General features: G+C 50.7%; 6 protein-coding genes across 6 annotated transcripts; 4 read left to right on the plus strand and 2 right to left on the minus strand.

The window, feature by feature from the left end:
• Positions 1 to 518: 518 nt before the first annotated feature.
• Positions 519 to 2940, plus strand: Z519_06330 (succinate dehydrogenase, flavoprotein subunit; the record flags this gene model as incomplete). The annotated part of the gene is made up of 6 exons (XM_016764070.1): positions 519 to 746; positions 896 to 1023; positions 1076 to 1100; positions 1184 to 1198; positions 1293 to 2131; positions 2193 to 2940. 6 exons carry the CDS (start codon positions 519 to 521, stop codon positions 2938 to 2940), a joined length of 1983 nt encoding a protein of 660 aa, XP_016619152.1.
• A 287-nt stretch (positions 2941 to 3227) lies between these two features.
• Z519_06331 (uncharacterized protein) lies at positions 3228 to 4196 on the plus strand (the record flags this gene model as incomplete). The annotated part of the gene is made up of 3 exons (XM_016764071.1): positions 3228 to 3645; positions 3706 to 3944; positions 3999 to 4196. The coding sequence occupies 3 exons, from the start codon at positions 3228 to 3230 to the stop codon at positions 4194 to 4196; spliced, it is 855 nt and encodes a 284-aa protein (XP_016619153.1).
• Positions 4197 to 5645: 1449 nt separating this feature from the next.
• Positions 5646 to 10322, minus strand: Z519_06332 (uncharacterized protein; the record flags this gene model as incomplete). The annotated part of the gene is made up of 9 exons (XM_016764072.1): positions 5646 to 6383; positions 6438 to 6529; positions 6593 to 7864; positions 7950 to 8005; positions 8062 to 8180; positions 8266 to 8423; positions 8475 to 9128; positions 9178 to 9403; positions 9462 to 10322. The coding sequence occupies 9 exons, from the start codon at positions 10320 to 10322 to the stop codon at positions 5646 to 5648; spliced, it is 4176 nt and encodes a 1391-aa protein (XP_016619154.1).
• Positions 10323 to 10719: 397 nt separating this feature from the next.
• On the minus strand, positions 10720 to 11303 carry Z519_06333 (uncharacterized protein; the record flags this gene model as incomplete). The annotated part of the gene is made up of 3 exons (XM_016764073.1): positions 10720 to 10857; positions 10908 to 11074; positions 11150 to 11303. The coding sequence occupies 3 exons, from the start codon at positions 11301 to 11303 to the stop codon at positions 10720 to 10722; spliced, it is 459 nt and encodes a 152-aa protein (XP_016619155.1).
• A 3491-nt stretch (positions 11304 to 14794) lies between these two features.
• Z519_06334 (uncharacterized protein) lies at positions 14795 to 16300 on the plus strand (the record flags this gene model as incomplete). The annotated part of the gene is made up of 4 exons (XM_016764074.1): positions 14795 to 14833; positions 14888 to 15016; positions 15068 to 16162; positions 16214 to 16300. The coding sequence occupies 4 exons, from the start codon at positions 14795 to 14797 to the stop codon at positions 16298 to 16300; spliced, it is 1350 nt and encodes a 449-aa protein (XP_016619156.1).
• Positions 16301 to 17328: 1028 nt separating this feature from the next.
• Z519_06335 (uncharacterized protein) lies at positions 17329 to 18024 on the plus strand (the record flags this gene model as incomplete). The annotated part of the gene is made up of 1 exon (XM_016764075.1): positions 17329 to 18024. The coding sequence occupies one exon, from the start codon at positions 17329 to 17331 to the stop codon at positions 18022 to 18024; it is 696 nt and encodes a 231-aa protein (XP_016619157.1).
• Between the last annotated feature and the right edge of the window lie 1793 nt (positions 18025 to 19817).

The following is a 19817-nucleotide window of genomic DNA, read 5'->3' on the forward strand; positions in this document are numbered from 1 at the left end:
GTAGGTAAAGACGTGGAGCTCTAGCGCGAATCCGGCCTTGCCAGTGTGAATGCTTCTTCGTTACTAGCGGTCGGTGCTGGTATATATATGCTCATGTCCATGGAGTTGGCAGCAGAACATTCGGTAAGAGCTAGGGTGGTGCAACTTGCTGACCGAAGGTTGGCCACGGGGGGAGAAGTGTCTGCGGGAGGCGCAAGAATTAGTTGATTACAAGCATCAGACCGGCAGCAAGTGCCTCCACGGTACTGGGTACTCCCCCATACTCGCGGAGAGCAAAAGTGATTGCCATTGCCGATGTCTCGGGGGAATGAGGAGCAAATGGGTTCCGAGACGGCAAGCGATCTCGGAGGCCCCCAAATTAGCAAATTGGTTATCCTCCACCGCTCTCGAACCCAGGCTTTCGAGACCGTCTCGGAGATTCGACTTTATTTACGCGTTTGTCGTTCTCTGGAGTCTCTTTTGTTGTTTGTGCAACTCCCTTTCAGATGAAGAGAAGGAGCTGGTGCCTCGTAATCAAAATGCAGGGCGTTTTGAGAGTGCTCCGCCAAGTTTTGAGCCCATCACAGTCGCGAATATTTCACAGCTTGCAACCGTCTTCTTCAAGACAGCTTCCGCGATGGATGTCTCGACCCCAGAGGCGAAAGCTACACCAACATCGAACAGCGACGACCTCTTCACTGAAGACCGTTAACCACAATTTTGAAGTGATTGACCATCAATATGACGCTGTTGTAGTCGGTGCAGGGGTAAGTAGCCTTACTTCACCGCTGGGCGTCGTTGTATTGGGCGAATCGATGTTCCTATTTCAATCGTCGGCTCTTGAATCGTGTCCTGCTAGATGCTGTATTTTCTTCCCCTTTGGCCAGTTTGCTGATGAAGAATTGAGGAGTAACAGGGCGCGGGACTTCGCGCCGCCGTTGGTCTCGTTGAGAGCGGACTTGATACGGCCGTTGTGACCAAGTTGTTCCCAACTCGGTCTCATACAGTTGCTGCCCAGGGGGGAATAAATGCTGCGCTGGCGAAGTAAGTGAAGTTCTCGAGGGCTGTACAAAGGGCTCCACTGACGGCTTGAAAGCATGCACGAGGATGACTGGAGATGGGTAGGTCGGAAAGACGGGCGTTCTTTCCCAGCACATCAGTATGTCCGAGGCAGATGCTGATGATTTCCTTTGCACGCTTTCAGCACATGTACGATACAGTAAGTCGACCACCGAACCTGTATGAGTGATACAAAATAATCTTCACGACACTTGTCGATCTTCACATGGATTCTCCTGAGTAACAAGATTCAGGTCAAAGGATCAGATTGGCTTGGAGATCAAGATGCAATCCATTATATGTGCCGCGAAGCCCCAAGAGCTGTGCGAGAACTCGAAGAATACGGAATGCCGTTCAGCCGCACCGAACAGGGCACCATTTATCAACGACCTCTGGGAGGACAAAGCCTGAACTTTGGCACAGGGGGTCAGGCCCATCGGACCGCATGTGTGGCTGATCGGACCGGCCATTCTATGCTGCATACGTTGTATGGCCAGGCCCTCAAGCATAACTGCCAATTTCATATTGAGTGGTTTGCACTTGATCTTATGATGAATGGCAAGGACTGTATCGGACTGACAGCGCTTGACATGGAAACGGGAACTTTCCATCGCGTTTTTGCCAGGAACACGATCCTCGCCACGGGAGGCTATGGCCGCTGTTACTTCAGTGCGACTTCAGCACATACCTCAACTGGAGATGGCCTAGCAATGGCTGCAAGAGCAGGTCTTCCTCTGCAGGATATGGAATTTGTACAGTTTCACCCTAGCGGCATTTATGGCGCTGGGGTGCTGATTTCGGAAGGTGCCAGAGGAGAAGGGGGCTATCTGCTCAACGGCGAGGGAGAACGTTTCATGGAACGTTATGCTCCAACAGCCAAAGACTTGGCAAGTCGTGATGTCGTCAGTCGGAGTATGAACATGGAGATCAGGGAGGGACGCGGATGTGGTCCAGACAAGGACCATATATTCCTCCAGCTGTCGCACCTACCAAAAGAGATACTTATGGAAAGGCTGCCGGGAATTGCTGAGACTGCCAGTATCTTCTCAGGTGTGGATGTCACGAAGCAGCCGATCCCTGTTCTACCAACCGTGTAAGTCTTCCTCCAAATGCTTAAGTGATGCGAACTAACCGTGTGCCTTCTTCGGCCAAAGACACTACTGCATGGGGGGGATACCTACAAACTGGAAGGGCCAGGTGTTAGACGTCGATCCAAGCACTGGAGAAGAGACGGTTGTGAGAGGACTATATGCTGCTGGAGAGGTTGCTTGTGTCTCTGTACACGGCGCCAACCGCCTGGGAGCAAACAGCTTGTTAGATATTGTTGTTTTTGGTCGAGCTGCTGCCGGGCACATCGCTGAAAACAATGAGAAAGGAATGCCGTTCTTTAGAGATGGAGGAAGTGTCTCACCAGAAACTGGAGTCGAGGGTTTCGTTGACCTGGAACATCTTCGAAATGCAAATGGAAAAAAACTGACGTCCGAACTCCGAGCAGAAATGCAAAAAAACATGCAGAACGATATCGCAGTCTTTCGAACCGAGGAGAGTTTGACGGCGGGCCTGAGAAATCTCCAACAAGTGGAACAGGACTTCAATGCGGACGTGTGCGTGAAAGACAGGAGTCTGATCTGGAACTCAGATCTCGTGGAAACATTGGAGCTCCGCAACCTTCTGACATGTGCTGCACAAACAGCCAAGAGTGCCCTTGAGAGAAAAGAGTCACGCGGCTCCCATGCTCGCGAGGATTTCCCAGAAAGAGACGATCAAAAGTTCATGCGCCATTCCCTGAGCTGGCAGAAGGATGTGGGCGAAGACATTGCCATTGGCTACCGCGATGTGATCTTTTCCACGCTTGATGAGAAGGAATGCCAGACTGTGCCGCCGAAGAAGAGATCATATTGAGCGGATGATTAGCGACTGGGATCATGGCTGTGTATAGTTTACTTGTGGTTTAATAAGAGAAAGGGCAAAAAGCGATAGAAAACCGCACGTCCCGGATTGCGCTTCGATGATTTCTGCTCCGCTGCTACGGCCGGCCATTCATGTCTGAGCCGAACTTGATTTTCGAGAACAAATATCAATCGGATCAATTCAGCTCTGTCCCATGAAATGCGCGTCCCACTGATGTAACAAACCGCCGCCCTCCGCCCGCTGCCAGTCTCTGTATTTCCAACCTCTAGGCTCTCTCCATGTCTGCCAGAACCTCAAGCTCGGGTCGCATCATCAGTGACCTCCTGCGAACTTCCAGAGCTAGCCCATCATGCGACCACCTTCGCTTCCGGCAAGCATTCTGCAAAACCCCCCGGCAGTCACGCCATGTGTCTACGGCAGCTCCTCAACTTTCTGAGATGGAGGTTGATGCGGACAGGCCTCCACGTTGGTCCCAAACGCCTCCAGCACTGAAGGCCCCCGTGCGCGTGCGTCCACCACGGATACAAACACCTCTCAAAATCAACAAGGATCAACGCAAGCTAGATGATTTCTATGTAAGGTTTTTAGGAAGAGATGGAGACAAAATGCTGTCAGAAGAAACCAAATGGCTTGCTGTCACGAACAAGAGCTTTGACGCTGGAAGGAGAGGGTTCAATGACCGGCTTGCATTTTTCGGTACGGGACTCCCCCTTTCCCGACTGCTTTCAGTGGTTCGATGCTGATGGTGTGTGGCAGGCAAGCGAATACTCGAGCTCCAGTGCTCACTAGGACTCATCAGCGTCGCGGATGCTTCACGCTACCCAAAGAGCAAGGAACTGGATCCCTATGGCCGGCAACCGTTCGGGCACCCTGCAACCGAATCCGTGGAGTGTCTATTGGGCGGTGCTCATCACTGGTTCACAAGTCACAAGCAACTCTCGACGTTGGCAGAACAGTACGGGTTACCAGAAGTGGTACGGTGGCATCCTAGAGACGTACGTACTCCTATTGAGCCCTTCATTCGTCCAATGCCACTAACCTCGCCGCAGCCCGACCGTCTTCAAGCATCTGGCTCTGAACTCGTCTACTCGCAAGCCATCCTCGCGATCATCGGCGCTTTGGCCTTAGAACAAGGTGGTGCAGTGGCTAACCAAATAGCAAAGGAGAAGGTACTCGTGCCACTTGGACTGAAATTAAATTGGAAACCCAAGGCCGAGCTGGCACAGCCATCGCAGCCACAAAGATAAAAAAGGGAAGCCCTCTTTCTCGCATGTGTATCAACAGTTATTGGCATTATACCATCATCATACCATGTACAGAAATGGAAGAAATGTATGGGGCCTCTGACACCGCCTAAGCAACTGTTAAAAAGAATTACTGCTCAGCCAGCTCTTATGGCACCGTCCACGAAAGTAGAACTTCGATCGGTCTCCGCGTCTCTATATCGCAAATTTCGGCAACTGAGTAGAAACCAAAGACTGGGACAGAATGTCCACAGGCTCGGTCAAAGATGCTGCATTGCACTGTCTGTAGGGCGCGTTAGTGGAGGGGAAAGAAAAAGAGAGAAAAGTCCGGCAATTAATATTTTGTTTGCGCTGAAAAGACGAGGCTGTCGGCTGAATTATTTTGCTTGGCATTGGGTCTAGCATCCGGTAAAATTTCGGAAAAAATGGGACATCTACTTGATCTGCGAGGCTGGGCAGCAGGGCGAGGCTGGATCTTTGAAGCAGTCCCCCAGGTACGAGGTACGAGGTACCGAGTAGCGCTTCGTAGCTTGTAAGGCTAGCTATTTCCTTGTGTCGCTGCCTCCAACAGTCTCTTGAGAGCTGGTCTGTACTTGTCTGCCACAAAGCATATAAACTGTCAAAGAACAGATCTAATTAGTCCACCTGTTGGCTCTGTAGGGTCCCTCTCTGTAGAACCCCCCCCTGAAAGTGTCGTTCGCGAGCCTCCGATGTTCATCCTGCTTGGCCACTTTGGACCACTTGATCTCTGAAGTAATCTCTTCTTCAAGTCCTTCTCTTGCAAGATGTATACTCTATGTTGGATCCAGGCTGCTTGATTTCGGCTGATGTCTGTGCTGCAGGTGCGCGATCAGAGAAAGTAAAGTCCTTGGGATTAATTGTCTCGGTCTCAAGCTGTGAACCGCTTGCGGCTACCGAGACCGCCGGAGAAGAAGCAATCATTTTGTAGGACGGTTGCGATATAGATGCAAAGGTAACCCGTAGTCAATAGCCAAAAAAATAAAATAAAAAAAAATTAAAAATTAAATACCTATGTTCATGAGGTGGCTTCTTGAACGCAGTTCTATCTGCAGCTGCATGGCTCAGGTGCTTATCATTAAGTGATTCGAGTCACACCAGAGCTGAATCAAGAGACAGGCTTACCTACTGTATAAAGATTCTGCTTTAGCCGCGCACGAGGGAAGCGTCCATCCCAGGTGTAATGGCGATGAGGAAGAGAACTGTGGAAAGATTTATTTAGTATCGGACAGGAATTCACCTAAGATTTTCGTAGGGGGTCGTCATTTGACTAAGGCAGGAACGGGACGGACAAGTGGGCGGGAGATTGAACTCCATAGGTAGCCGTGTTTCTGACCTCACTTACACTCTACTATTAGTAGTTCAGGTCTTGATCTCTTAAGGTCTAAAGTACTAGAATAGAAATATCTGATATTTGTCAAGAGGATCATACTTCTACTTCAATTGCTCAATTGCTGCCGATGCCAGGCTCTTCAAGAACGCTCCCGTCTCCCCAGGCGTGTATGCCAGATCGAGGACGAAGTTCTTCTTGACCAGCACACCTTCCAGGTGGATGTTGAAAGGCTTCTGATCCTCCCGCCTGGCAGTGAGTGTCCCCTTCAGCCGGGCAACTCTAATATTGCAGAGCGAACCCACGCTACAAATCATCTCATTAAGGGTGACATAGACCGCTCCTTCGACTGACTTGACAGCTTCGAGACCCGCCTGAGCTGCTTTGAAGGCGATATTGTTGTTCTTTGCTATTTCGAGGGCACCTTCCGCCGCCGTGACGGCAGCGCTGTCGACGCTGTTCTTGAGTGTCTCCAGCTCCAGCTGCAACTTCTGGGCTTCGAGGCGCTGGGTTTCTGCGTACTGGTCGTACAGGCGTTGGGCGTTGTCGACGATGGCTTTGGCTACCTTTTCGGCCGCTTCGAATTCTCCCTGGAGAGCGAGTTCAGCAACAGAGAGCAGTTTCCTGGCGTTTTCAAACTGGTCGCGAGCCTGCTGGATCGCGTTGGCAACCATCCCCTTGACTCTATCGAAGACGTCGCTAGCCCGAAGCCAAGCGTCTTTGAGATCTTTAAAGAGTGGCAAGTCCATCGTTGCCAATGCAAGGTTCAGTGCACCCTCTGCAACAGCCAGTACGGCTTTGGCAGTACCCAATGCGACGCCATGAGCAGCGATTTGTATGCTCTATGGTCAAATTAGCCCCGGATACTGTTGATACGCAAAGACCATACGACCTACCAAGTCCGGGCCGCGCCAGCAGCTCTTCCAATCGAGGTTGTTAAGCTGCCAAGTCAGATTGTCGATGTCTCGGCCAATGGAGTTGACCGACTCTGCCACATATGTTACAATCACCAACCCAAGGCACCTTTGAAGGCGGCAGATGAGACACTCACCGTTCGCCCTGCTGACATCATTGCGAGCTCGCCGGATAGCATCCTCGGCATCGCCAAACTTGGCCATGAAGTCCTGCTTCTTGCGTTCCCTCTCAGATAGTGCATTGTTCTCGTCGTTCCGGCCGTTTGCTTCTTTGCTCTGTAGGTTACTCTCGTCTGCCCTCACCTGATTCTTTTTTTCATCAAGCTTCCTGTCTCGTTCTAAACGAGCATCGTGCACCTTGTGTGTTTCTTGAATCTTTGCCTCCTCGATATCTTTCTGCATGGCGGCTTTCTTAGCTGAGCTGGCATGATCCAACGCTGCAATCTCAGCGTCCAAGGCGTCGTTCTTCTGCTTGTATACCAGGCGCTTGGCTTCTAGATTTTTCTGTGCTGCCTCAATCTCGGCTTTGTATTTAGCTTCGGCGTCGGCGACTGTGTGCTGTGCTTGATTGATCTTCAACTCGACTGCCTCGTGTAACTCCTTCAGGGCTTTCTGCAAGGTCTGCACCATATCCTGAATGATGTGTTGCTCGATCTCCACGTCGATTGACCAGTCTGCACTGGTGAGCTTCCTGGTCAAACTCTTTTCCTGAGTCTTGCTGACCATCTCTGCTTTTGCCTTGATTTTCAAGAGGTCGCTCCACTGAAACTGGAAGTCAAAGTAGAAGATTGGCGTCGGCAAGAGCTGCATGTGCAGATCGATAGACGCCCTCAGGTTCAGCACCGAAATCTCAATGTAGCCGCTAAGGAAGAATCTCTGTTTTTGCAGGTTGATGTCCATCTCCAAAACTGCAAAGGTGAGACCAGGCTTGTCGGCCAGGGTGACGTTGCCGCCGATTTTAAGGGGCCCAAGCTCGAAAGTCTGAAGCCAGGCTTTGAGATGGAAGCCTTCAAAGGTCAGCGAGCAGTCCATGTCGGCTTCGTGGTCGAACGCTATTATCGTGCCCTTGAAGCGGAAGCCTGGAGGATAGTAGTCGCCTGCGAAGGATACCCCTAGGCTGGCATAGATCAGGACGTCCCTGAACTCCAGGACCTTCATGTCCACCTTCGGAATCTCCTTGTCCATGACTGCAGCCACGAATTGGACCAGCTTGAAATAGTCCATGGACGGAGCGCTGACCTTGATCAGCATATCCTTGGGATTCTCGCAGACGTAAAGAGCCATTCCGTAGGCATTCTCAGGGACAAGCTCGCCAAGATAGAAGGACCCCAGGATACCAGCTCCCTGAAGGAGGCCAGTGGTCGTCAGCTGAACCCAGTTGAAAGAAAGGCCCACGGCCAGCTTTGGTCCTGTTTCGTTATTCCTGATCAGCCGATGTCCGTTCGTGTTCATGAAGGCGAATGATAGAATAGCTCCCTAGTTCTTGACACTCACCGATAGTGATTTCCTTGCTCAGCCCGAACGGATTGTTGATATGTCCGGTGAAGATCCTGGGAGTGAACTATTAGCGCCGTAAAAAATGCTGGTTATAAAAGCAAAAGCGTACAATTCTCCAGACACTTCTGTCGGGCTAACATTTGCTCCGAGTTGAAATCGGAGCCATTCGCCTTCATCTTCGAGGCAGACTTGAAAGCCTCCCACAAAGCGCAGACTCAGACCGCCAACCTGGAGTTCGAATCTGTCGGATCTGAACGATCTTAGGATGGCACAGTGTTAGTCCCGTCAGCATCTGTATGTATCTTCGCCTCACCTTCAAAGATGGAGGCAAGAAAATCGAGATATTGGGGACTTTGGAGCCTTTCTCCCAGCCGATGGCGAGCTGCGTTGAATCACCTGCTGCTGGCGCCTTGACTGCTCCGCCAGTTTGGACGTAAGGAATCTGTTCTAGCGTTGCCCACAAATAGAATCCTCAAGGGGTGTTAGCGAATCTTTTCAGCCCGCTGTGGATATAGTGAATACCTTGCTTAATGACGTAGCCGTTCGAGCTCAGGCTGCACTTGGGGTCATTCGTGCTCGCAGCAACAAGGGATACCGATTTCAATCTGACATCGAGCTCTGACTTCTCCTCGATCGAGGAGATTATGTCTCGCAGTGAGAGGTCGGAGTCCATGCTCCCACAAACTACCCAAAACCATTCCTTGTCCTGTTTGCCAGCGGCAAGAGTCACTTGAATGTCGATTGGCTTCGAGACCCCTTCCCGTATGGTGATCCGACCGGCCACCTCGAGCCCACCATACCAGCTCTTCTGGGTCGCCGCTGAAGTTTCCTTGACCTTCTGTCCAGCAGGTACTGCGCTTGTGCCACAGCCGACCATGAGAGTCAGAGACGCGTCGTTGATGGTGATGTATCCATCCTCAATCGGCCACTCATGAACGTCAGCTCGAACCACAATGCCAGCTGAGGTGATTGCAATTGTGGCTTGGGCTAAATGTCGTCGATTGAGTGTGAGAGCACCAGTCAGTAGAAGCTGTGCCTTGGATATTCTGACGGTCAGCTTTTCGCAGGTAATGTCGTGATCCGAGGGTTCCAGGTCTTGCCCATGGATGTCAGAGAAAAGCTTCTCGATGTCGCTCCATGTCACCTTGTCCAAAGTGCCTTGAACATACGATGCATCTACAGGTGTGGTCAGAGTTGAGCCTCCATTGCTTCATTATGAACGCACCTGGATACTGCTTGTATACCACACCCTGTAAAACCACAGTACCACTGCTAGAAGTCTTCCACTTTGCTGAAACAGTGAATGATAGAGACGCAGCGAGTTCTGCCTCTGTTGGTGCTGAGGGAATCGCTTGGGACTTAGGGGCAGCCGGGCCACCAGCCTCCCCTGGCTTAGCGGCACCAGCGGCCCTTTGCAAGGGAATGTGAACCAAGAATTTGGCTTCATCCAACTACACAAAAAACAAGTCAGCTGTTTCGGCCGCGATATAATCATTCCGGACTTCGTACCAACAACGATTCCACGCCCAAAGGGTTTCTCCACTTGCCATCGCCCGGTATGCTCATATCAAGTCGAAGGAAGGCCTCATTGATGGTAGCTTTGTACTCGAGAAGCAGTGGACCGGTCAGGCCCGGGATCATGACATGGAGGTCTCCAAAGATGGTGCAGCTGAGATCTTGCGATTTGGCTGGTGCTGTGGGTGATTCGATCTCTGGCATCGAATTGGTGCGCCCTACGTTGAGCTTTATGCCCACCGATAGGATGGTGACTATCTCAAGACCTGGTGGCATGGGAGTCCGCAGCCCAAGCAGCGAACCCGTGAACGATAAGCCATCAGCGGCGTATGTGCCGTCCGGTATTTGAGAAACTCCAAGATATGCTGAAAGTCTCAGTGAGGGCTTGGCCACATCTCCAAGGAATTCTTTGAAGACATGGAAGACTTCGTCAAGAAGACCATTGAGCTCGACTTCCGTCCGCAGGTAGAGGCCCGCTGGCTGGTCAACGATAGGCTTGGACCACCATTCAATCGCAGACTTTCGAAATGAGACTGAACCAAAGGCCGTCGAAGAGAGTTCTGGAAACAATGAGCTTAGAGAGACCGAGTCATCTACCTCGTATTTCCAGAACTCTCGCTTTTCGCCAGGAGGGATAGGTTGTCGTCTGCCAGCAACGCCTGCAAAGACCGGATCTGCCCAGAAGCCATCCCAGCTGGTAAACTTTGGTGGCTCTTCCTCGTAGAGTTTCAGCTGGTCACTTGTCAGATCGACTTTACCGACAGACTGCTTGACGTTGGAGAGAGAATCCGAAGCTGGCACACTTGGGTTGTTCGCATGCGAACCGGCAAATACTGGGTCGACCCAAAAGCTCATCTTGCGTTGGGGTGGCTCAGTGATGCTTTGAGAGAGAAAAGTGAAGGAGGATCAGTTGAGGGAAATTGCCTCATTTATAAGTTCCTCTGCTACGCCCCTGATCCAACATGCGGTCTTAAACAGCCGGCAAGCACTACCCCTATCATGAGAATGCTCGACGGTTGTGGTGTTCCAAGCTCATGGAATCAAGCACGGTGTGTTGTATTCCTCCTGTAATAGGGGATCACTCTGCATCCTACTACTCACTTGTGGCCAAGGACACGAGCCCCGTTATGACTGCAATAGTGCGAGTAGGGAGAGGTCCGCCCCCTTCATCTACCAGGTGATCATAGGCGAATATTTGCCCTATCAGAAGGTCGGCCTGATTCTCGGAAATCCTTCTACCCTTTGTTCGCCTTTAGAAGTTGTGAAGCTCGTCGCCAGCAAAGCGCCGCGCCACATCCTCAACGGTACCAGCATCCTTGAATCCCAGGCTTTCAAGGAAATCAGCCGCCTTGCCACCAAGCTCTGTGTAGGTATTTTCGACGAAACGGTGCTGCAGAAGATCAGCTTCACTGTGAAGCTGAAACAGCCTTAATCACCTACCTGATAGGGCTTGTTGGATTTGTCATGAAAGACCAGGAATCGCTTTGTCTTTTCCTTATCCTGACCGTATTGGAAACTGTCATCCACCACAAAAGTGAAATCTTTGCCATCCTTCTTCTTCTGCTTGAATTCTTCAAGCTTGCTGGCCTGCACATAGATCTTTTCCGCTGCACCAGCACCTTCTAAAGATAGTTTCAGCACTGGAATTCCAGGTTTCCGAATGTGGGAGCTGGAGGACTCACCGCCAGACTCGACAGTGTACTTGCACAACCAATAGTCCTCATTCCTTGACCTCAGCATCTGTGACCAGTGGATGGTGAGCTTCTTGCCGTTGTTGCCACCGAGGAACTCGGCTGGGACATAGATTGTGTCGCCTTTGTTTACAAGGGGAGCCATTCTGGAAGTCGCTTGGAATGGATGAAGGGATGTTGGGAATTTTTCAGTGCAGCTGTTGTTATGCTGGACCGAAGTCCCGGTCAAGTAGACTAATTCACCTCTTTTATACTTGTAGGAGACGTCACATGCTGAGTCTCCTCTTCGTTATCGTGAGACAGGTGACATGATGACCTTAAGAAACGAAAGGTCTTCCTTGCAGCGACAGTTTTGTCTGCATAGTCGATGCAAGGAGCATTCCGCCGCATGCTTGCTGCATCTTCGACGACGTCTTGGAAGCTGACGCTACAAAAGGTCTAGATCCTTGCTCTCAGCTCAGCCACTGTAGCCGTGGACTGAGACTTAAAAAAACAGATGGCAGAATTGATGTCCACCTTGTGGAGTTTCGACCGCAGATGGCAGGATACTTGCTTCACTCCTTCACTTATCGGTGAGCATGTGAGCTGAAAGGTGCATTGGCTGATGAGTCAACTTACCGAGAACAGACGAAAAAGTCAAGTAACTGCTGCGGGTTAAGACATGGTTCTGGACACATGCAGGTTGTTCCAGCATCGCGCCGTTTTTTGTCGACTCTAGGTATTTATGCTGTTAGGATAGGAAAACTTGAGGTAGGTACCCGCTTAAAGGGGCAAAAAGGGCAAAGCCAACACGTGGTTGCCTGCAGGAACAGTACTTGGCGAGAAACATTATTGGCTCGCTTATATATGAGCTAACCATGTTGGTGGTGTACATACACGACCAGACCAATAGGAGCACCCTCGCTCCAAGGGCCTTTTCCCTTCAAAAAAATCTGCCCACCTTCACCGCCAGACTTTCTCGGACGTCTAGATGTTGACAAGGATGCAAGGACCGAGCGACGAGGTCGGCAGTGGTCATCGAAAGGCACACAGGGAAGGAAGTCTCGGTAATGTTTAGAGAGAATAAATGTATGTCCAGATACAGCTCCTTAGAGATGTTGCCTGAAACAATGTTGCACGAAATCAAGACCCTCACCCATGAGGTATGTGGGTCAGCAAGGGCCTGGCCAAAAAGAGAACTGACTTCAGCTAGCCACTCGATCCGAACCGGATCAAGCGGTCAGATGAGAGTACACGCGATGATCGTGTCATTTACGTAACACCTGGCGACAAAGAATCTTGATACCAATTATTTGCCAACGAACAGAGGACAAGACGGTGGCGCCGTTCAGGGTGGATATAGAGATGAACAGTTAGTCCGCCCTGCATCTCGCATGAAAGACCTCCTAATTGATTACTAGAACGGCACCAATCTCTCGTTCAGGCAAACTTGTGGGAAAACTGATACAAAAATACTAGCCCCCCATGTCTGCTTCTAGATGTGTACATGTCGCACGGTCCAGGCAAGTTGAAAGCTCCACTGTTGCTCTCTCGGTTAGCGGTTAGACGAATATCTTCTTCTACCCCATCGCACTCTTCTGGCTGGCCGAGAATGTACTGTGATCTTTGACCGGATAACCACGTTTCTCTCGGCCATCCTCAACTGATATGGCTCAGTGACTGCGTGGTCGACTCCATTCTGACATACCTCAGCATCCATCGTGTCAGACGGCGAGGGAGATACGTTTTCTCTTGGGACAGAAAGCCGTTCCTCAAACGACGTCTCCCAATGGCACGCTGAGTAAAATCATTCCATCTGGAGGATAGGTTATCCACACTTGGAGGTTTATTGACATGACCCATAATGAAAAGATGGCTGAAGTCATATCTACCATTGTTGCCTTGTCCAGTCCTCCTGATCTGGACAGCTATACCGTCCAATTCACCAGTGAACCGGCAAAAGGAGAGTGTGAGGGGCACATTGCAGCGCTCAGAAAAGCATTGTGAGGCTTATAATGCTCGGAAGAATGGCAATGCAAAGTTCGGTGGAATGGGAAAGGAGGCCTATCTTGTTTTTTCTTTTGTCTATACCGGCCATTTCCCTCTAGAAGTTCTAAATTTCATTACGTCGGAAAGGGTTGTACCCTCCTGAAGAGGCAAGGAGTAGTTCTTTCTCCTCTGGGTCAAGGCAAGAAGTCCGCTAGTAGTGCTTCACTCCAAGACATGGAGGACATCATTCTCAATGCAGGATGTTGGGGTTATGCAGGTCTCCCTGAGCTAGAGAAATGGAATAAGCACGAAGCGTACACAGGATTTTGTTCTTGGTAAGAAGGGCAAGAGCGTTATCATTATGTGCTGATCCCACTGTTCGAGAATATATTGTATGATTCAAACAGCCGCTGATCTCGCCTCTCATTCTTGTGGTCGAGGGGCGGGACCAAGCGAACTGCGCAGGAATGTCGCCTCAACACAGACACCAAAGTTTCCTCCAGAGAGCGAAAAGGACCATGGAATGTACCGGACTATGGCGGCCTGACATTGCTGGTCGCGACATATGTGGAGCCAAGCTGCTGCACCGTTAGGAACCATTTCTCTTTAGAACGAAGGCCGAGTAGTGGGAAGTTCATGGATGAACTTGATGCTATATTGAAGCATTACAAGAGTCTCGAACCGCCACAGTCACGTATCATCAGTTGCTCGGTTGGAAGCTTGGGTGATTTGGAGCGCCTGAGATTTTCTGGAGCATTTGCGGGGTCATCTCGACAGTTTCTGGAGACGTAGCCGCAACACTCATATAGGAAGGTGAAAATTTTCTGGATTAAACTTCTGGCGGGACATCCAGAGATACTCTCGATACTAGTAGACTTGATCGAGCAGACAACTGGGCAAGATTCTGATGTGGTTGAGGGAATAGGATGCCGCTGAATAGTACAAAAGAGGCACCCGCCTCACCTGAGACTGGTGTTGATGTATATGCGTCAGCGTTCATTTCCTGGGCCCTCATATCACTCGAGTCAGCGTGGACAGGAAGGCGTCATCATTTTCCGAGCTCATCGATGAGACGTCATTCGGTGAGATATGCTTTGCTCTGAGAGCATCTGCACCGCTCTTTGCGCTTCGAAACACAGACTCGGGCAGGTCCATCGCCCCAAGAGAGCTGAAATCACATGCCATCAGGTGAGACCACAGGTGTGGCGAAAGTGATGCTATGAAATTCTTGGCTTACAAAAGCTCTGACTCCGCTAGAAGTCAACCATGAGGAATTTCGAGTACGTAAGTAAAGTTATGCACAAGCGCGATGCTGAATTGTTGCATTTACTCTTCAAAGAAAGGTTCTCAGGAGATGCGGTGGAGAGCTATTTTCAAGTCAGCTCCACAAGGCTGCGCAAGAAACCCATTTTCGCAAGGCTGCCACACGTGATGGTTTGTTAGGTGCGGTACAATGTGGGATGCGGAGAGTAAACGTATGGGATAACAACGTAAATAATTATTTCGCGCCTCACCACCACTGCTTCTCCTTCTTCTCTTCCTCCTGCAGCGCATTTCCAGACGATGCGATCTCTCTGTCATTTGTCCACCTAACCTGCTCATCATCTCTTCAAGTCTGGTTGCTCCTCCATCTCACCCTCTCCTCGCCTCGGGCGTCCCCCAGGCACCATGGCGTCTGCGGTCTTCTTCCTCGACTTGAAGGGCAAGGTGAGCGGAAGATGCCAATCTGGACAAGATGGCATAAAATAATGATTATCCTAGACTCTTCTTGCTCGCAACTACCGTGGAGATATCCCCATGTCCGCAGTGGAGAAGTTTCCAATCCTGCTTTCCGAAGCCGAAGAAGAGTCGTCTGCAGTTCCCCCTTGTTTCTCTGATGAGGGCATCAACGTTCGTTGCCGCTACTCTCACTGAACGCGTTCCCAGCTAACAGCGCTCCAGTATCTCTACATTCGCCACAATAATCTCTACCTCCTTGCTCTTACCAAACGCAACACCAATGCGGCAGAGATCCTCTTGTTCCTTCACAAGATCGTGGAGGTCTTCACTGAGTACTTCAAAGAGCTGGAAGAGGAGTCAATCCGAGACAACTTCGTCATCATCTATGAACTGCTTGACGAGATGATGGACTTCGGATACCCTCAAACCACCGAGTCCAAGATCCTCCAGGAGTACATCACTCAGGAATCCCACAAGCTTGAGGTGCAGGCACGCCCTCCCATTGCAGTCACTAACGCTGTCTCTTGGAGAAGCGAAGGCATCAGATATCGCAAGAACGAGGTGTTCCTTGACGTCATTGAGTCTATTAACCTCTTGGTGTCATCCACTGGCAACGTGCTGCGATCTGAGATTCTGGGCGCCATCAAGATGAAGTGCTATCTTTCCGGAATGCCAGAACTCCGACTAGGCTTGAATGATAAGGTCATGTTCGAGACTACCGGAAGATCCACACGAGGCAAGGCCGTCGAAATGGAGGATGTCAAATTCCACCAGTGCGTGAGACTCTCTCGATTCGAGAACGACCGAACCATCAGCTTCATCCCACCTGACGGAGAGTTCGAGTTGATGAGTTATCGACTTAACACCGCAGTCAAGCCATTGATCTGGGTCGAATGCGTCGTGGAATCCCACTCTGGATCAAGAATCGAATACATGTTGAAAGCCAAAGCTCAGTTCAAGCGACGATCGACTGCTAACAACGTCGAGATCATCATCCCTGTCCCGGACGATGCCGATACCCCGAGATTCCGAACCAACATCGGATCTGTGCACTACGCGCCGGAGAAATCTGCTATTGTTTGGAAGATCAAACAGTTCGGTGGCGGCAAGGAATTCCTGATGCGAGCAGAGCTAGGCCTTCCTAGTGTCAAGGGAGATGACGAGCGTGGCGGTGGCATGACTGGGGGCTTCGGAGGTAGCATGGGGGGTATTACAGGTGAAGGAAAGGCCAAGCGACCCATCAATGTCAAGTTCGAAATCCCTTACTTCACTACCAGTGGTATCCAGGTTAGGTATTTGAAGATCATTGAGCCAAAGGTTTGTGAATCCACCCTCTGCTGTTCAAAAATCGTCTCTAATACCATGCAGTTGCAATATCCATCCTTACCATGGGTCCGCTACATCACACAATCTGGGGACATCGCCGTCCGCCTGCCAGATGTGCAGGGACGTTGAACCCATTTTTTGCAACAGAAGTTATGGACTGCTTGGCGAAATGAGTCTCGATGCAGAGCAGCGGGATTCCTGCTGGGCTCACGGACGCATCTCACGACCCCAATGTGAAGATCTCGCCTAACCTACCAGCAAGTTTCGTCTTGGCGACAGAACGAATTGCACAACGCTGGATGCTTCACTTGAACACACGCCCGGATCAATGACAGGAATTGGATGTTGGAGGGCTTCAGATCCAGCTCTCGACTGCACGGGATCACAATCACGGGAACACAACCGTGACACAACAAAACTTCAAAAACAACAAAAACACACAGGTTAACTTGATTGACCCAACCACCGGTGCTAACAATGCATTGCAGAGCAGGCTAAGGGTTGAATGTGCATGTTCAGAGTAACGAATTGGGCAGTTTTCAGTTTTTCAGTGGTATGTGTAGATCATGGTGTTTGTCATCTTCTCAGACGATCGTCTTGTCTGGATGAACGGCGATGAGGAGTACAGGGCATCATATCCACAGAAAAAACACGTCCAGATGAGCCTCTTCCTCACGGCAGAGACATGTCCAGATGAGTTCCATAGACACATCGTGTTCAGACGAATATGCAAAGAAAGCATAATTGGATTCAGAATTCCATCAAAGCACGTTCTTTCCACTTTCTGCTTCCTTGTCAATGCTTTTGCCTAAGAAGGCTAACTTAGCTGTGCTTGCTGCCCGTGTCTGCCGTGTCTGCTGGTCTCTTGACAGCCTTGCGACCAAGAAATGCGATACAAAGTTTCCCACCAAGAATTGACGTCATTCATCGACTTCCGCACTCGGCCCTTGTCGCAGTCTGACCCATAATAATTTTCATTTTCGCAAACACTTTTTCCCCAAGGATATTTCCCTCCCGATCTCGACGGTAACGGAACCGTCCTTGCCGATCAACTCTTCTTTCCCTCCTCGAATTTGGCTACAAAACATTTCCAGTCAATTAACCCCAGGCTTGGAGCGTTTCCACACCCAAGGAGAAAAGAAAAGCATCTTGTCATAATGCCCTCCACAACACTCCCCACACCCACACCCGACGAACTCGACGACCTCATCTTCTTTACGCGCTCAGGTGACCTGGAAAGCCTAATATCCCTTGTCACCGCGCTGTGCAGCACGCATAATTGTCCTCCATCCGTCCTGCTAGCTTCGTCCATCGATATCGACGCCGAGGGTCTCGGCTCGCAGTCCTCTCTGCTCCACTACCCCGCGGCAAACGGCAACCTTGAGATCATAACGCACCTTCTATCACTGCTTGCACCGTCCGAATCGCTCGGCGCCTCTCCTTCCGCGACGACGGCCGACAAATCCGCTCCTTTGCTAGTAAATCACAGAAATGTGTCGGGAAACACGCCTTTGCATTGGGCTGCGATGAACGGACACTTAGATGTGGTGAAGGCATTGGTGAAGGCCGGCGCGGATCCGACGATCATCAATGAAGCGGGGCGAGATGCCGTGGTCGAAGCGGAGATGAGTTCGAAGGACGGCGCGAAGGAATGTGCCGGGTGGATGTTGAAGCACTGCGAAGGACTAGAGAAGGGCGTCGGTGGCGATGGGAATGGGGAGGGTTGCAGTGGTATTCGGGAGGTTGACGAAGAGGCAAAAGATGAGGACCAGAACATGGAGGCTGCCCAGCTTGATGAAGGTAGTGAGAAGTCTGAAACTGCTGTGACGAACTGGGAACAGAAAGAAACATGAACGGTCATCTAGGAGTGAGGTTCATCTTTTGAAGTTCGCTCTGAGAGAGAGTCTCCTTCGACCAAATTGGAAATACTCGACCACTCATTACGACAATTTGCTCCGGGAGAGCATGCATCAATCGGGCAACAGGAAGAAAAGTCCTGGATAAACCCCAGAGCGCTTCGAGAAATCCCACAGACACCCTCTCATCCATCAACGACATGCGAAATGCAAATCCCAGCTTTTGCCGCCCCAAACATCTAGGGAGCGGTGTCTCCGACAATTTTTCCAAGGCAAAGGACAGCCAGAAAATAAACCTCTCGGCCAAAGCGACCTCGAGTTTGAAACACCGCTCCGTACTTAGTCGGTCAGCGGCAGGCAGTGGCACTGATGTCCCTCCTTGCCAGCGAGGGTGCAGAAAGCCGTGATACAGGTGTCTCCAGTATCCACATCCACCACGCAGCGTTGATCAAGGCAGATACCAGTATTCAATCGCTACAGCACCCCAAGAAGGTCTGTCAGCCGGGTTCTCGGTTCTCTTTTCCGCAAAGCATTGCAACGGACACTGGGAACCAATGGAATTATGTGCACCTTGGGTCCGCAAATGCAGGGCGGAGTCCCAGACAAGGGAGAAGAAAAAGAAGTGGGAAGGAGAGAAGTGTGGACGAACCTTTACCAGCTTATCATCTCGCAGTGGATGGGCACATGTCTCTTGAACAGTGGCGGGGACAGGAGTGGCAAGTGCAACGGGCAGGAGGAGCGCAAGGCCGGCGAGGAAGTTGCTGAAACGCATTTTCGTCGTTGAGTGGGCTGGGGAAGGAAAGAAGTCGGCGGCCAAAAAGCCCGCGTTTGATACGGAGGTCTTTTGCTTTTCTCTTTGCTTTAATTTTGGCAGGGACAACACCGTGAAAGACTCTTTTTGTCGAATGACTACTACTTGGAGGGCCGAAGACAGGCAATAGTACTATCACAACTCGAGAATCTCTTTTCGGAGTAGAGCGAGCCAGTGCTCAGGCAGCATCGCGGCTCAGCTCACTTTATATACATGCCCTCGCCTCGCCTTACAACCTCCCTGGCCCGTTCGGCTATTATCAGATGGAGGCTTTGGTTCCTCACATTATGACAGTATCCCGGAGAGCCAGAGGTGAAGAGCTATGCGAAGGTCGAACACCTACCAGGCGAGAGGATTTAAGCTTACGATCACGAGCCCTCCATCTCTTCATTTTTTTGGGACCCATCGTCCAACGTCTACCGCATTGCGCAACCACGCGTTTGTCCCGCGGCCTGATCGCGAAGACCCTTTTTCTTCTTCAGTCAGCCACCGACTCGACTCGCCAGGCGTGCACGCCTAGGAAGCCTAGAATTGGCTTGGCTCAAATTTTTGTCGGGTGACAAAGACGTAAATCTGTACTCCGATGGGGTTGGCTGAACGAAGCGACGAGCAAGTAGGCAAGCTACGGCTGAAAAAGGTCGTGTTGAAGCGAGCCCACTAGCCTCACGTCCAACTAAGTCCATGCCAAGTACATGGTTGTAGCCACCAAGCTCGTAACTGCGGGATGGTGTTCGATTGGCGATCTGGCGCAGCTGGAACAAGAAAAGCCAAAACCAAACAGGAAAGCGTTTTGTACATGCCGTATCGTTCGCCGTCTTGTTGCGAGCCTAAGGCAAGATGCATGGTCTAACACGAACATCGACAAGAGAGTTTCTTCGAATGGTTCTGTAGAATTTGATGGCTGGAGTCTACACTACCTACCAACCTGACGGTAGGTATCAACAATAATACCTCATAACAGTCCCTAGACTTCGTACAC

This window comes from Cladophialophora bantiana (genome assembly GCF_000835475.1).
Source record: "Cladophialophora bantiana CBS 173.52 unplaced genomic scaffold supercont1.9, whole genome shotgun sequence".
In the NCBI taxonomy this organism is placed as follows: Eukaryota; Fungi; Ascomycota; class Eurotiomycetes; order Chaetothyriales; family Herpotrichiellaceae; genus Cladophialophora; species Cladophialophora bantiana.